The sequence below is a fragment of the Populus trichocarpa genome, chromosome 2, assembly GCF_000002775.5.
Source record: "Populus trichocarpa isolate Nisqually-1 chromosome 2, P.trichocarpa_v4.1, whole genome shotgun sequence".
Lineage (NCBI taxonomy): Eukaryota > Viridiplantae > Streptophyta > Magnoliopsida > Malpighiales > Salicaceae > Populus > Populus trichocarpa.
In genome coordinates this window covers 12,763,173-12,777,376 of record NC_037286.2, presented here as the reverse complement: position 1 = coordinate 12,777,376, position 14,204 = coordinate 12,763,173, and the positions used below count along the sequence as shown (strand labels likewise).

The following is a 14,204-nucleotide window of genomic DNA, read 5'->3' as shown; positions in this document are numbered from 1 at the left end:
GATGGATGCTGATTATCTTATTTATATGGTGATGATCCAGGCCCACACCATTAGGTTACTTCTTGAAAATGTGACAGGGCTTGCAGAGACTGGCAACGGTTTACTACGGTGCTGATGTTGAATGTCTTCACTGGGATTTAACCAAAGCCAGCACGTACACTACACATCATGATAAAGAAGCGTTAAAATCATGGCAAAATATATATCATGATAAACAAGCTCGTGTCGATCCGGCCAAATATATATCATGTTTCTCGCACAAGCATATGATTACACGAACGCATTATGACGTGCGTGAAGCCAATGACCCTGGAGCTGGGGCAGCAGCTTCACTGTACAATTCGATAGTGAAGCAGCTGCCATATGTCAGCAAATTATCGTTTCATTTTTGGAGAAACTTTATAAATCCCCAAATATATACCGAAATCCATCAAGGTAGGAATAGTACGAATGCATTAAGATAAGATATTTTACTGTTTATAAATATATTGAATCGATTTTAAAACAAATTCATAATGTCTAAGGAATTGTATGAAAAGATAAAAATACCACTAATTTCTAATTTAAACAAAAGCAAAATCATCAGTGTAATGATGAATAAATAGTATATTTATTATTTGAATAGAGAGGAGCAATGAAAAGCATGGTGGCGCGAGCACTTGTCTAAATTTAGATTGTTAATTTTGTTTTGATAGGTGTTTTGTTTTTTAAATTGTTAATTTTATTTTGATAGGTGTTTTGTTTTTTTAATTGGAATGAAATGTTTCAGTTTTGAAGTGTTTCGGCGTGTCATTTCAGGATTGTATTGTTCATATATATATATATATATATATATATATATATATATATATATATATATTCAACAAACATAATTTAAATTCAAGATAAATTAATTATAAATTATGCAATACAAACACAATGTCAAACAAATATAATTTCAAAATTTAAAATATTTCTAAATAATCAAAATTAAATAGATCTTTAACTTAAAGTAATTCAACTTAAACAAAATATCAAAATATTATGAAAGTAAAATGTTTTAACACAAATATTTTAAATATAAAGTTAAGTCAATGTTATCAAGGCTAATGGGATCTAAAACATCCTTTATTTTGCTCAAATTCCCACAAAGTATAAACTTGAAAAAAACAACATGAATATAAACTATATATATTAGTGATAAATCTAATTTTAAAAAATTAATATCATTGTTAATGAAAATAGTAATAATAATTTTCAATATTATTATTAATATCATTGTTATTGAAAATAGTAATGAAAAAGAGCTTTTTATACTTGAGTGGTTTAATTAATTAAATTGAACCAGATTCAATTTGATTCAATAGTTTTTCAAGACAAAAACGGAACATGTGGAATGAAACCGGAATATCCCGGCTGAAATTTAGCTGAAAAATCCAGAACGAACCGAGATTTGAAATGAGATGAAAATTGTTTTGTTTTGTTCCATTTTTTGAATTGGTATGAAATATTTTAGTTATTTCGGATAAAACGGAACGGAATTGACAACTTTATTCTAAATGCTCAAAAGAAAAGCTATCAAACCAAGGAATGAGAACTAAGGAATGTCTTGAAGATTCTACCACTCCTTTACAAGGAGCATCAGGAGGACCGGGATGGTTAATAATTGTCCAAATGTAATTGGAATGGTATAACCTTGCCAGTAAAGGTGTGGGATTCATGGGAATTCACACGGTACATGTCAAGCACTCCCCACCATAACGGAAAGAAATGCAAAGATGAAGAAAAGATTACATGGTGGCCACGAAGCTAGGCGAAGGTAAATTCACCACAGAGCCGCTATGTAGAAAAGCTGGCCGAATAGTGTAGTAAAGATATGGGGTCATTTCCACGATGCAGTTCCTTACTTCTTTGACAAATAATAATTGATTACTGTAGGCATAGCAACAGACATGCATGCACGAGCATCACCATGACAGATGGCGGCAAGCTACCGCGACATAACTGTATAGCCACATAAATCACAAGGTTGACATATTAATGCAATATCAGTTGTATGGTTCACGGTTTGCATTCTTAATATAAAACTGGTCAGAACAGAGATCCATGGACAAGATCTAACCACATTTACATTTCCCTACTCATTTCCGAGCACCATTCAGCCTGGAACAAAAAGGAACATCTCTAGTCATATCTCAACATCCATTCCAAAACTAAATCAATGCATAGTACCTACTTATTACATTTCATATTTGGTCGAGTTTAAGAAGGAAATCAAAGGGCTTAGGACTTCTAAATCAGAAAGCTTACAAGAGAGGGATTAAATTAGTGCCTGATAGTAAGCTCCGCTCTAAGATGCAAGACGCCATTTATGAAATAAGGACTATCCTCAGCCATGAAGGAAGTCCATGGTATGGCAAATAAGTTTCGGTAGCCAACTGCCTTGCCACCAGTGAACGTGTAATTTCCCTTGTATTTGCTAACAAACTCCTCTGTTGGCTTCGACCTAGCTGCAAATTCATAGTCGACAGCAAAACTAACTGACCCCTTCTCCTGCATCCCTAGAAACAGACCAAAGCAATGAAAAGAGCTTTGCTGGTCCATGTTGCAATGTGCTGACAAGAAAAACCCCTGTCCACCCAGGTGGAATGCCTGAGAGTATACCCGTCCAGAAGGGAACAAATTGACACATTCCTCCCGTTTCAGGTCCAGGTACACCACACACTGCTGCCTGGGCAGTTCAAACTCTACCACTTTTACAGGCCGATACTTGTATGCACGCTCCACAAAACGACGATTCAAGGTGGCTGATTCCTCTGCTGCCAGGGTTCGCTGCCGGTGTGGTGGCTCACCCTTAAAAAAGAGAGCCTCAAGCACAAGCTTGGATGCAGCGTCGTGCTCAAAGTCAGTACAAGTTAAAACCTTCTTAAGCTTCCGGCAAGTCATGTAAGGGAAGCGAATATAGCGTGCTAGGCGTGCTCCCAGGACTTCACGCCGCTCTTCCAATCTTGGATACTGAGCCCTAGCCCACTTCAACACAAAGTCATACACAGCATCTTCTGAAGCCACCTGCAGGTCATCACTAGACAGTATTGCTTCAATTCCAGCCAAGGGAAGTGCCATCACCTCTTCTTGGAACCTGCTCAAGAGTACAGCAGTTGGAACATAAGCCTCCCAAAAAGGACTCGTATATAAATCTACATGCAAGAGTTAGAAGAAAATTTTAGTAGAGGATCCAATCCGATGCTATAGGCATCTTTAGCTCTTTGTATATTAAGCCACCCATTCATGTTCTTAAAAAAGGATGCTACACGCATACACATAATATCCGTTTAAACTTCTGGCTAATGATAAGGTATCATATGATCTTGCAAGAGCAGTTAAAGCTAGATGAGAAGAATTCCGAGTAAGAATATATTTCAAGTATAACAGGACATTACTTGGTCATGTCCTTGTAACGGGCTGCAAGGTATTGCTTTGCTGCATCAGTTAATGGCTGGACAGCTTCAGCCATCAAGACACTGGATGGAAGCTCCAGATAAAGCAAAGCAGACTCTGGCTTCATGGGTAGGTTACGCAATTGTCGACTGCAATACCTCATGCATGAAGCTACCTCAAACTTGTCAGCAGCCATTAGCACGTCAAGTAATTGGGGAGCCTGAGAAGCAGTTAGTGTATTGCTGTACATAAAATTCAGTAACTCCATAAGGGCTGCTTCCTCTGTTCCAGGAGAAAAAGAAAACAGTAGAAATTCATGAGAAAACTTCATTTGATTACACCAATGTTTATGTCCAAATCTCTACAGTGACCCAGACCAATTACTAAAATAGAATGCATGTTACATGAGGATGTTGGACTAATAAGATGCACTCAAATATTGCATTTGACATTCTTGTTTGAGCTTCACATAGCAAGCAGAACTAAGAGCAAGTAATAACCAAGTGTAAAGAAGAGAGAGAGTGGTAACCCCAAGAAAGTAATTTCTACAATAGGCTGATTGAAAAAAAGTAGAAGACTGAAGGCAATGGTTTCTACAAAGATGACAGTGCAAATTGAAGTGAGGTTGTGATGTTTTCTTACCAGAGGCGTTGATGCGTAGTGTCACATGCCGCTGTTCTGACTCCCTCATTCCATTTGAGAATAGCTATCCAAAGTAAGAGCATTGATCAACAGAAACACCAATATTAATTCCAGTGAGAAAAGACAACATTTAAAATTAGGGATAATTACACTAGTAGGTAGTACACCAACTGTATAATTTTTCTCAATCGAGTAAATGAACTTCAATTTTTTTTCAATTCAGTGAACTTTTTTAAAATTTCCAATCAAGTACTTTCGTTTGCCTTCTGTCAATTGCTCCGTTATTTAATGATGAGTCCATTGACCTTACCTAGCTGCTGGTAAACAAACTTTCACTTTATCTTAATCAAGTACAGAGACTTTAATCTTTCTCGTTTTGCTTCACTGACCTTTTCGATTGTGCCAATTAAGTATTTTTTTATTTTCTAATGTGATTTTTCTTTATAGTAAAAGTACCCTCCAAAGTACTATTGTGATTGATGGTAAGCTATCTGCACTACACCGAGGTTCAAAACTAATTTATAATTAATGAAAATAATAAATAAATAAATTATTATTACAATTTAAAATATTTATTATTTTAACAACAGAAATGAAAATAACGTGATTCTAAATAAACAGATTTTTATAGAAGTACTCAATTGAAACAATCAAAAAGTTAGTGTACCAAAATGAAAAAATAAAGTTCCCGTACTTGATTGAGAAAACTTGAGAGTTAGTGTCCCACTGCAATTTTTTTTAGTAAAGGTCAAAGGACATGCAAGAGATAGCTGAGCAATTAACAGAAGTTGGACAGAATTACTTGATTGGAAGCTTTAAAAAAGTCAACGTACTCAAATGAAAAAAGTTGACGTCCATGTACTTAATTGAGAAAAAGTGTAAAGCTATTGTACTAATAATGTAATTATCCTTTAAAACTACTACACAGGAAGGGGGGGGGGGGGGGGTTTACCTTGTAGAAAAATGGACTTTTGGCAGCTAAAATAGGAGAGCTAATGTGTAATGTTTTAACTCTCACAACTGTAGAGCAATCCATGCTCCAAGATGACTCGGTGCCATCTGCAGCTTCATCACCTGCAGAGCAACAAGCAAAATTAAACTGAGCACAACAATATGGAAAGAAAAAAGCAGGTAGGCATATACAGTAAGAGAGCATTTGGAAACGGGGCCAACCCGTGTTTTCAAAAAATTCAGAATTTTTTTTTTTTTTGCTAAAAATTAATTTTTTTTATGTTTTTGCTCGTTTTGACGCGCCGATCTCAAAAATGATTTTTTTTAAAAAAAAAAACATCATTTTGATGCATTTCGACATAAAAAACACTTTAAAAAGCAACCACATTTCCAAACAGGCGTAGTTCATACAAATAACTTATAACAGCCAATATATTAAATTCACCCAAGGGATTGAACGGCAACAGTTGATGAACTTCACCCAGCGTTCTGAAAAAGTTTCTTTTCTTGTCACGGAAAATTCACCATTAATAAAATTGTAACAGATTAGCTAGCTTCCCCGAATTGTCTCAGATTTCTCAAAGCCACGGGTTTTTTCATCATTTATATTTCATATTATACTCTTCACTTTCCTTATTTACTTCAATCAATTAAACCCCACCCCACATGCCATGGCTTCTTCCCAGGTTATGATGATATTTAACTTACCTCAAGTTAGTTCTAACTTAAAGATACATCAGAATCAAGAGAAATTCCAAAAGGAGATCAGCATATAACACTTCTCATGCAACCACACACATGCAGACAGACAGAAAGCATTCAGAAGATTAACGAAAGCAACAAGATAAAAAAACCTGAGAACTCTACGTACCTGAAGGTGACCCTTCAACCATTGCCTCTGCTTCCTCATCCTGATTGTCACACCCCACACAATCATCCATGTCAGGTTGGATACTACCTAAAATCTGCTCCTCTGCACCTACAGAGAGATCGCCTGCACGAACTCAGTAAACACTAACCCACATCAGCAACCTTCTTAACATATATTAAAAGGGCTTGGCCTTTCTCTGTAACAATCAACAGTGAAAAACCAAGCCATTTTCACTTTGACCCTCATATTTGTATGGATTTTTTTTTTTCAATTTCATTCTTCAACATTAGATATATTGGGTATTGGACTTCATAATTTGTTTCAATTTGCTTTTTTGGAGTTTACCAGTCTCATTACCCGGATTGCGAGTTTTGCTGGTTAGTCGTGTTGACTCGGGTCATTTTTAATTAATTTTTTCTTAACTTCATCCTTAAACATTGAATTGATTAAGAAATAAGCTTCATAATTGTTTTCTGATTTGCTTTCTACGGGGTTATCATTGTCTCATGACTAGGATTGGGGGTTTTGCGAGTTAGCCAGGTTGACTCGAATTATTTTTTGTTCTTTTTTTAATTAATTTTTTTTTTTAATTTCATACTTCAATATTTGGTTGATTAGGAATTGAAATTTATATTTATTTTTTTTCTATGGAGTAATCTCGATCTCCTGACCTGGGTTTTACAAGTTAGCTCGGATTGACTCGAGTAATTGTTTTCGGCCTTTTTTTAATTTTTTTTAATGTAATCCTTCGATATTGAGTTGGTTTGGAATTAAGCTTCATAAAAAAAATTATTATTTGCTTTTTATAAGGTTATCTTGGTCTTATGACACATGTCACGTGTTAGGCTAATTGACTTGGGTTTTTATGTCCATTTTTAGTTGATTTTTTTAATTACATCCTTCAATATTGGATTAATTGGGAATTAGATTTCATAACTTGTTTCGGTTTGCGTTCTATGAGGTTATCCTAGTTTTATGAATCGAGTCACGGGTTTTGTCAGTTGACTCGGGTGTTTTTTTGTTTTTTTTTTTAATGTTATCCTTCAATATTAGGTTGATTGCAAATTGAACTTCATAATTTGTTTCGATTGCTTTCTATGGGGTTATCTCGATCTTATGACTCAGGTTTGATAAGTCAACCCGGGTTGACTCTGCTCATTTTTTTAGTTGATTTTTCTTTTCTATTTCATCTTTTAACATTGGATTGATTAAGAATTGAGTTTAATAAAAAAAAAAAATCATTTCTATAGGATAGGGTTATCAGGGTCTCATTACCTGGAAAACAGATTTGAAAGGTTAATCTGAGTCAATCCGAGTTGATCTAATATATTGTCGTTTCAATATTTACTAAAAGACATCGTTTTTTAGTCAAACTACAATTTTTATCAATCATCTGAGTTGTCTTTAGACCTCCAAAGTCGATCAGATCACACTATATCAATCCCTATGTAGTTATTATTTTTTTCTATTAAAAAACTCATCAACATCTAGGTATTTTTCTTACGTCAAAAAAAATTTATCCAACCCGCAGCGAAACGCAGACAATAATCTAGTTAACATATACTTAAAGGCCTTGGCATTTCATTGTAGCAATGAACAATGCAATGCTTTAGCCTTTTACAATTTGGTCCTTATTTTTACAATTTCATCCTTCAATGTTAGGTTTAATGGGTATTAGACTTCATAATTTGTTTGATGTACTTTCTATGGAGTTATTTGAGTCCTATAATTCGGGTTTTGATAGGTAATCCCGGATTGACTTGAGTCATTTTTTTGTTCTTTTTTTTAATTGACTTTTTTTATTAACTTCATCCTTCAACATTGAGTTGATTGAAAATTTAACTTTATTTTTTTTTAATTGCTTTCTATGAAGTTATCACGGTCTCATGATCTAAGTTACGAGTTTTGTAGGTTAACCAGGTTGGCTCAAGTTTTTTAATTCTTTTTTAATTGAATAATTTTTTTCAATTTCATCCTTCAAAATAAGGTTGATTGGGAATTTAACTTCATAATTTTTTTTCTTTTTATTAAGTTATCTCGATCTCATGATTTGAGTTTGACAAGTTAACCCGGGTTGACTCAAAATATTTTTTTGTTTTTTTAATTGATTGTTTTTCAATTTAATCCTTCAACAATGAGTTAATTGAGAGTTATGATTTATAATTATTTTACTTGCTTTCTATAGGGTTAGCTCAGTTGCCTCAGGTTTTTTAGTTTTTTTTTTTAATTTAATCATTTAATATTGGATTAATTAAGAATTAAGCTTCATAATTTATTTTAGTTTACTTTCTATGAAGTTATCTTGATCTCGTGATTCAATCACGAGTTTGGTTGGTTAACTCCGGTCGACTTGGAAGGTTTTTTCATGTCTTTTTTTTTAATTTCATCATTCAACAATAGATTGATTGAGAATTAAGCTTTAAAATTTGTTTTGATTTTCTTTTTATACGATTATCTTGGTCTCATAACTAGACTTGACAAGTTAACCCGAATTGACTCGAATCATTTTTCTAATTGAATTTTATTTTCAATTTCATCTTTCAATATTGTCGTCTTAATAATTTTTATTTTTATTTTTATTTTTTTGTTTTCTACATAGTTGTCGGGGTCTCACGACCTGAGTTAGGAATTTAACAGTTTAACCTGAGTTAATCTGAGTAAATCCAATATGTTGTCGTCTTAATATTTAAAAAAAATATTGTCTTAATTTTTTTGGTTAAATTATATTTTTATCGGTCATTCAGTTTATCTTTGGGCCTACAAAGTTGACTAGGTTAACCTTCACATAATTTATTTATTTATTTTTGCTAGAAAACATGTTAAAAACACTTAAATATTATTTTTTTTATGTTCAATAAAAATTTCATCAGACCAGCAGTGCGTGAGCAATTATCTAGTGTAAGCTGAAATCAAACAAGACAGCACATAAACATAATAAGCGGCACGAAAGTACACACAATTCACAACACAGCCATGACCAATTACACAAACTTAAAGAGTATGGCAACAAAATAACAATTTAAAAGCTCTTTCTTCAGTTTCCCAGGACACAAAACAATTGAGACAGCGCTCAATTTCTTCTCAATTTTCACGATACAGCGCTCAATTTCATATTAATTGCATCCTAACAGAGGTTAAAAGAAACAAAAATCCTTCCCCAGCAGATATTTAGAAAAAAAACTAGTTCAATTTAAAAAAATGGGAATCCAAATTCAGATACAAAACAATTTATTTATGTAATCCAAATAAAAAATCAATTCCTTTATTCATTTTGATTTAAATTCCATTTCGCAAAATTCACAGTAACAAAAAAAAAAACATAAAAATCGCCAAACGACAAAAAAAAAAAAAGAGGCAAACATCATTTTTGTCTCATTTACCACAATTTTCTTCGCACCCAAACAGATTGTCCTCCATTAAAAAAAAGAAGAAGAAAAATAAATAAAAAAGAGAAATGAAAGGGAAACAAACCATTATTAATATCCTTCTTGATATCTTCTCTCCTCCTCTTACGATGCCTGGCCCAATCAATGATACTAGTACAACCTTCACCATCGGCTCTATTCTCAGCCGAGCCACCCATGATCTCGATCCGCAGAAGCCGGTCAGAGAAATTACTATCGTTAAAAGCAAACCCGAAATCTCCATCGGAAGCTGAGCTTCCACGCGTAAAATCGGAGTCCATCTCCGTTCTCGGGTCAAACAGATCCGTATTTGACCCTCTCAACATTCTATCAAATTCCTAGATGAAGATACCAGGCGCTGTATCCAGTAAAAGACAGAAGATATGGTGGTATTTTTCTCTTGTGTTTTGAGGTTGTTGCAGAAAAGTGTTTTTTCAGTTGATGCTACTCAAAGGGGAAATGGGTCAGCTGTGGTGTACTAAACTTTGAAAAAGTTTTTTGGGTGTATTTTTATTTTCTTTTATGTTTTGTTTCTGTTGCCTGTTTGTTATGTAATAGATAGGTGTCCGGTGTTATGTTATGTTATGTTGTGGTTTGTTAAGTTTTTCTTTAAAAAAATGTTTGGTGATGATCGTGTTTTTAAAACAGTAAGATAAATTTGGGATTCATATTATTAATTCAAATAGAATCAATTAACTTAGTTATTTTAATAAAATAATTATTAAAAAAAGTCAACAACAATATCTAGTAACAATATCTAGTAGAAAAAAATTAGCATTTGTCAATATTATAAAAATATACTCTTTAAATTTTTTAAAAAAATCATAACAATTTTATGTGATAACAAAACAAAAATTAAAAAATAACAAGATAACTTTATAAAATAAAAAATAAAAAAAAAATCTGAAACCCAATTATTAACAAATCAAATAATGAAAGACAAACTAAACAAAATAAAATAAAATAACTCAATTCAGCATGCTAAATTCATGGCTCGGTCATAAGACTGGAATAATCACATACAAAAGAAATTGAATAAAACAATGGAGGTCAACTCTTGATCAAACTGAATGATAAAATGTGAAACTAAAAAAAATCAATTAAGAAAATATAAAAAAAACTCGAGTCAACTTATGTTAACTCGACTAACCAGTATCCTAGAACATAAGATCGGGATAACCCATGGAAACAAAAGAGAAAAAAAAATCACAAAATCCAAGGCCTAATTATCTAATATCAAATGATGAAATTGAAAAAAATATATATTTTTAAAAAAAAAACCTAAAAAAAAGATCAAAGTCAAATCGAGCTAGTCTTCGAAACTCATTATCCAGGTCATGAGACCGAGATTACCTCATAGAAGACAAACAATAAAAAAATTAAGAAGCAAAATTCTCAGACATCCAAATATCAAGAAATAAAATTAAAAAAAAATCAATCAAGTAAAGGATTAAAAAACAAAACAAATAGCAATCAAAAGAATATGAATCAAATCTAGTATATAGAATAAATAAAATAAAATAATAAGGAACTAAATTAAAAAATAAACTAAATCGAGAAAAGGATAAAAAAAACAAAAAAATAGCAATCAAAAGAATAAAGATGAAATTAGATACAAAAATAAAATAAAATCAAATAATGAGGGCTTTAAAAAGCATTAAAAGCAAAACAAGTAGTAATAAAAAAAAATGAGAACCAAAACAATATAAAAAAACACAGTTAATTTTTGGAAGGTCAAATATGAAACCCAATGTGAGGAGAGAGAAAACAAAAAAGAGGAGAAGAAAAATAGTATGTCAAAATCATGCTATCGGTCTTCTGCTGACACATGTCTCGCCACCTGAAAGAGCTTGATGTACCGCTCCTAATGCCACCATGAAAGTCGGTTTTTGGCTACCGATAGTGGCTTCAGGTGCTGTCTAAAGACAATAGAGGCTCTCCACTAGTTGATGCATTCGTTCCACGTACCAATCACTTTTGAATTTTTAATTATATTTTATATTTATTAAAATACTAAAATTTTCCTATTTAATTTGATTGTAGCTAGAAAACTAGAATGAAAATACAAAAAAGTTCTTGAATGTTATTTTTAAAAATTTTACTTTTAAGAGTAATTTAGTAATTTTATTGTGCTTTTTAAATAATAAAAAACCAGTTTATCTTCGATCAATCTGATAATAACTTTTAAATTTTGAAAAAAGTTATATTACCTCTAATAGTAAATTTAATGATTTTTTTGCTCAAATATAAAAATATATTTACATTATCGAAATCCAAAGTGTTGTGAGTTAGTGTACAATAAAACATTTTTTATTGAGCTCTCTTAGCTTCTTTTATAATTAGTATTAGTTTCACTTTTCGGGTTTACCAACGGTAATAAATTAAATTGTTGAGAAGAAAACAGGTTGGAAAGTAGTAATTTTTCTAAACACATATTATTTTAAATTTGAAATCGCTTGTTTTGCCTTCTTAGTTTTGAATTTAGAAAATATATAATTTGGACAAGGGATAATAAACTGGTTGTCTAATCTCAATGGTGCATGCACAGGCGCACAATAAATATATAATTTTTTTTCCATGGGTGAAAACAATTATTAGTTTGATTTCCCACGCCCAAGTTGTGAGATAAAGCAATTGTTTTCTCAACGTAAGAAAAATAGAGTGCGGATATTCTCAATGCTGTTTTCACCTTCAAAAAAAAAGTTTTAATTATAAACTAAAAAAATTATATGTGAGTTTAGTAAAATAGATTAAAAATTATATGTATTAATAAATCATAATAAATTTATTGATTCCAACAAAATATTTAGTCCAAAAGTTGAGATAAAATTCATATTAAGTTATCTAATCTATTTTACGAGCTCTTCAAATCTTTTTTATTTAATTATATATAAAAAATTGTTAGGAAATAAATAATTTAAACTCCATTAAAAAAAACATATCTTTTTCTTCATAGGTTCTTAGTTTGATAAAAAAAAAAAAGAATTAAAATAAATATAGATTTGTCGACATCAAGATTATCTATTTAGTTACCAGAAATTGGCCAATCAACGAATTTATATATCCTTTGTTATTTTCTAGCTAGATTCTCTCTCATATCCCAGTTTAGAGACTAAAAAATCAACAAAATAAAATTTTAAACTAAAATGATCTCTTACATGAATTTTAGATTGGCCATGTAGTTTCTCTGCCTTTTTCATTTGGACCCTTTTTCTTTGAATTTTACTTTTTTATTACTAATTTTACGGTCATAAAAGGATTCAATCAAGAAAAAATAACAAAAATAAATTTGATTTTTCCGAATCAAGCATCAATCGGACGTCAAATAAGTTTCTGAAGGATCCCATACCAAGTCAACCAAAACAAATAACCAAGTCCAACCCTAAATCAACTTAATATAAAAAGGTCAAATTGAAAGAAAAAAAAAAGAGAGTCAATAGACTAAAAAAACAAATGACAAAAAAAATTAAAAGGATTGAATAAAAAATTCAACAAAATTGACTTTAATTTTTACAAATCAAGCATTAAGCGAATATCAAATTTGTTTTTCAAGACCTCAAAGATACTATACCAAGTCAACCAAAACAAACAATCCATATATGGAAGGATGAAATTGGGTAGAAAATAACAAAAAAACTTGGCTCAAGTTAATCCAAGTTAGCATAACAGTTCTATTACCCGGGGAATAAAGGGCAGGACAACCTTGGTTAACCCGTCAAACTCGTAATTTAGGTCATGAGATCAGGACAACTCAGTAAAAAAATGTGAGAAATCACAAAAATAAAAATAAAATAAGTTAAAAAGAAAACGATGTCAATCCATGTTAACTTTTCAAACATGTGACCCGATATATTGGCAGAAAAGAAAACATAAAAAATCACAAAGATGGAAATAAAATAAGTTGAAAAAAAAAACAATATCAATTAACGTTAACTTTTCAAACCTATGACTGGAGACATTAGACCTGAAACATCCTATTTTGAAAAATTACAAAGTTCAATTCTCAATCAATTAAATATTAAAGGATTAATATAAAAAAGAATATCAATTACACAAGAATAATAAAAAAAGACATTTAAAAGAAGGGGGGTCAAGATTTAAATACAAAATAAATTTTATTTTTTATTGAAGGGTGAAATTTTAAAGAAAAATAAATTGAACAAAAGGACAAAAACAATTAAAAGAATGAGGATCAAAGCTGAAATAAAAAAATAAATTAAAAGTCTTTGGAGGGTTAGGAGCGAAAATTAAAGAGGAGAAAAAAAAGAGATAAAAAAAATATTGCACCACCTAAAAATGGTAGTGGCGTGCTCGCGCATGCAATTTATGTACCTGCTAATTTTAGTTTTTAAATTATATTTTAAATTTACTAAAGTACTAAACTAGCTCTTAGTAAACTCGATTATAACTAAACCCGAATAAAAATTCAAAAAAGCCTTTAGACATTAGTTAAGTAATTTTTCTTTTAAAGATAATTTAGTTATTTTATTGTTTTTTAAAATGGTGAAAATCCAAAAAAGCCTCAAGACATTAGTTAAATATATTTTGTTTTTAAGACTAATTTAGTAATTTCAATATCTTTTATAAATGTTAAAAGACTGAGCTATTTCTAATAAATCTGATAATAATTAATACATCTTATAGCTAATTTATTGTTTTTTCTTTGAAAACAATAAAATAATCATTATACTATTTCAGTTACCTATTCCAGACCAGACCATCGATTTCACTTTAATGTTCCTAGTAGATTTTCAGTGCTTTAAAAAAAAATACAGAAAATGTCGATAATACTTCAAAAGGAATGGAAGTTGTGGCTTACCAATCTGCACAAGGGACTTACGGAGAACCATTGTTGCATTAGATGCAACTTGCAACCAATCATAATTAAACAGATAATTACAAGGAGGCTACACCCACTT

General features: G+C 31.3%; 1 protein-coding gene across 2 annotated transcripts; it reads right to left on the bottom strand.

Annotated features, from left to right (window-relative positions):
* Positions 1-2,031: 2,031 nt before the first annotated feature.
* Positions 2,032-9,839, bottom strand: LOC7457376 (BTB/POZ domain-containing protein POB1). Of its 2 annotated transcripts, none has more exons than XM_024594286.2 (6): positions 9,353-9,839; positions 5,882-5,989; positions 5,012-5,133; positions 4,060-4,123; positions 3,420-3,699; positions 2,032-3,118 (listed from the first exon to the last, which is right to left on the bottom strand). In XM_024594286.2, exons 1-6 carry the CDS (start codon positions 9,609-9,611, stop codon positions 2,305-2,307), a joined length of 1,647 nt encoding a protein of 548 aa, XP_024450054.1. In that variant the 5' UTR covers positions 9,612-9,839; the 3' UTR covers positions 2,032-2,304. The 2 variants fall into 2 exon arrangements, with proteins under 2 accessions (XP_024450054.1, XP_024450053.1); XM_024594285.2 differs by having other exon boundaries at positions 5,882-6,004; positions 9,353-9,838.
* Positions 9,840-14,204: the final 4,365 nt, after the last annotated feature.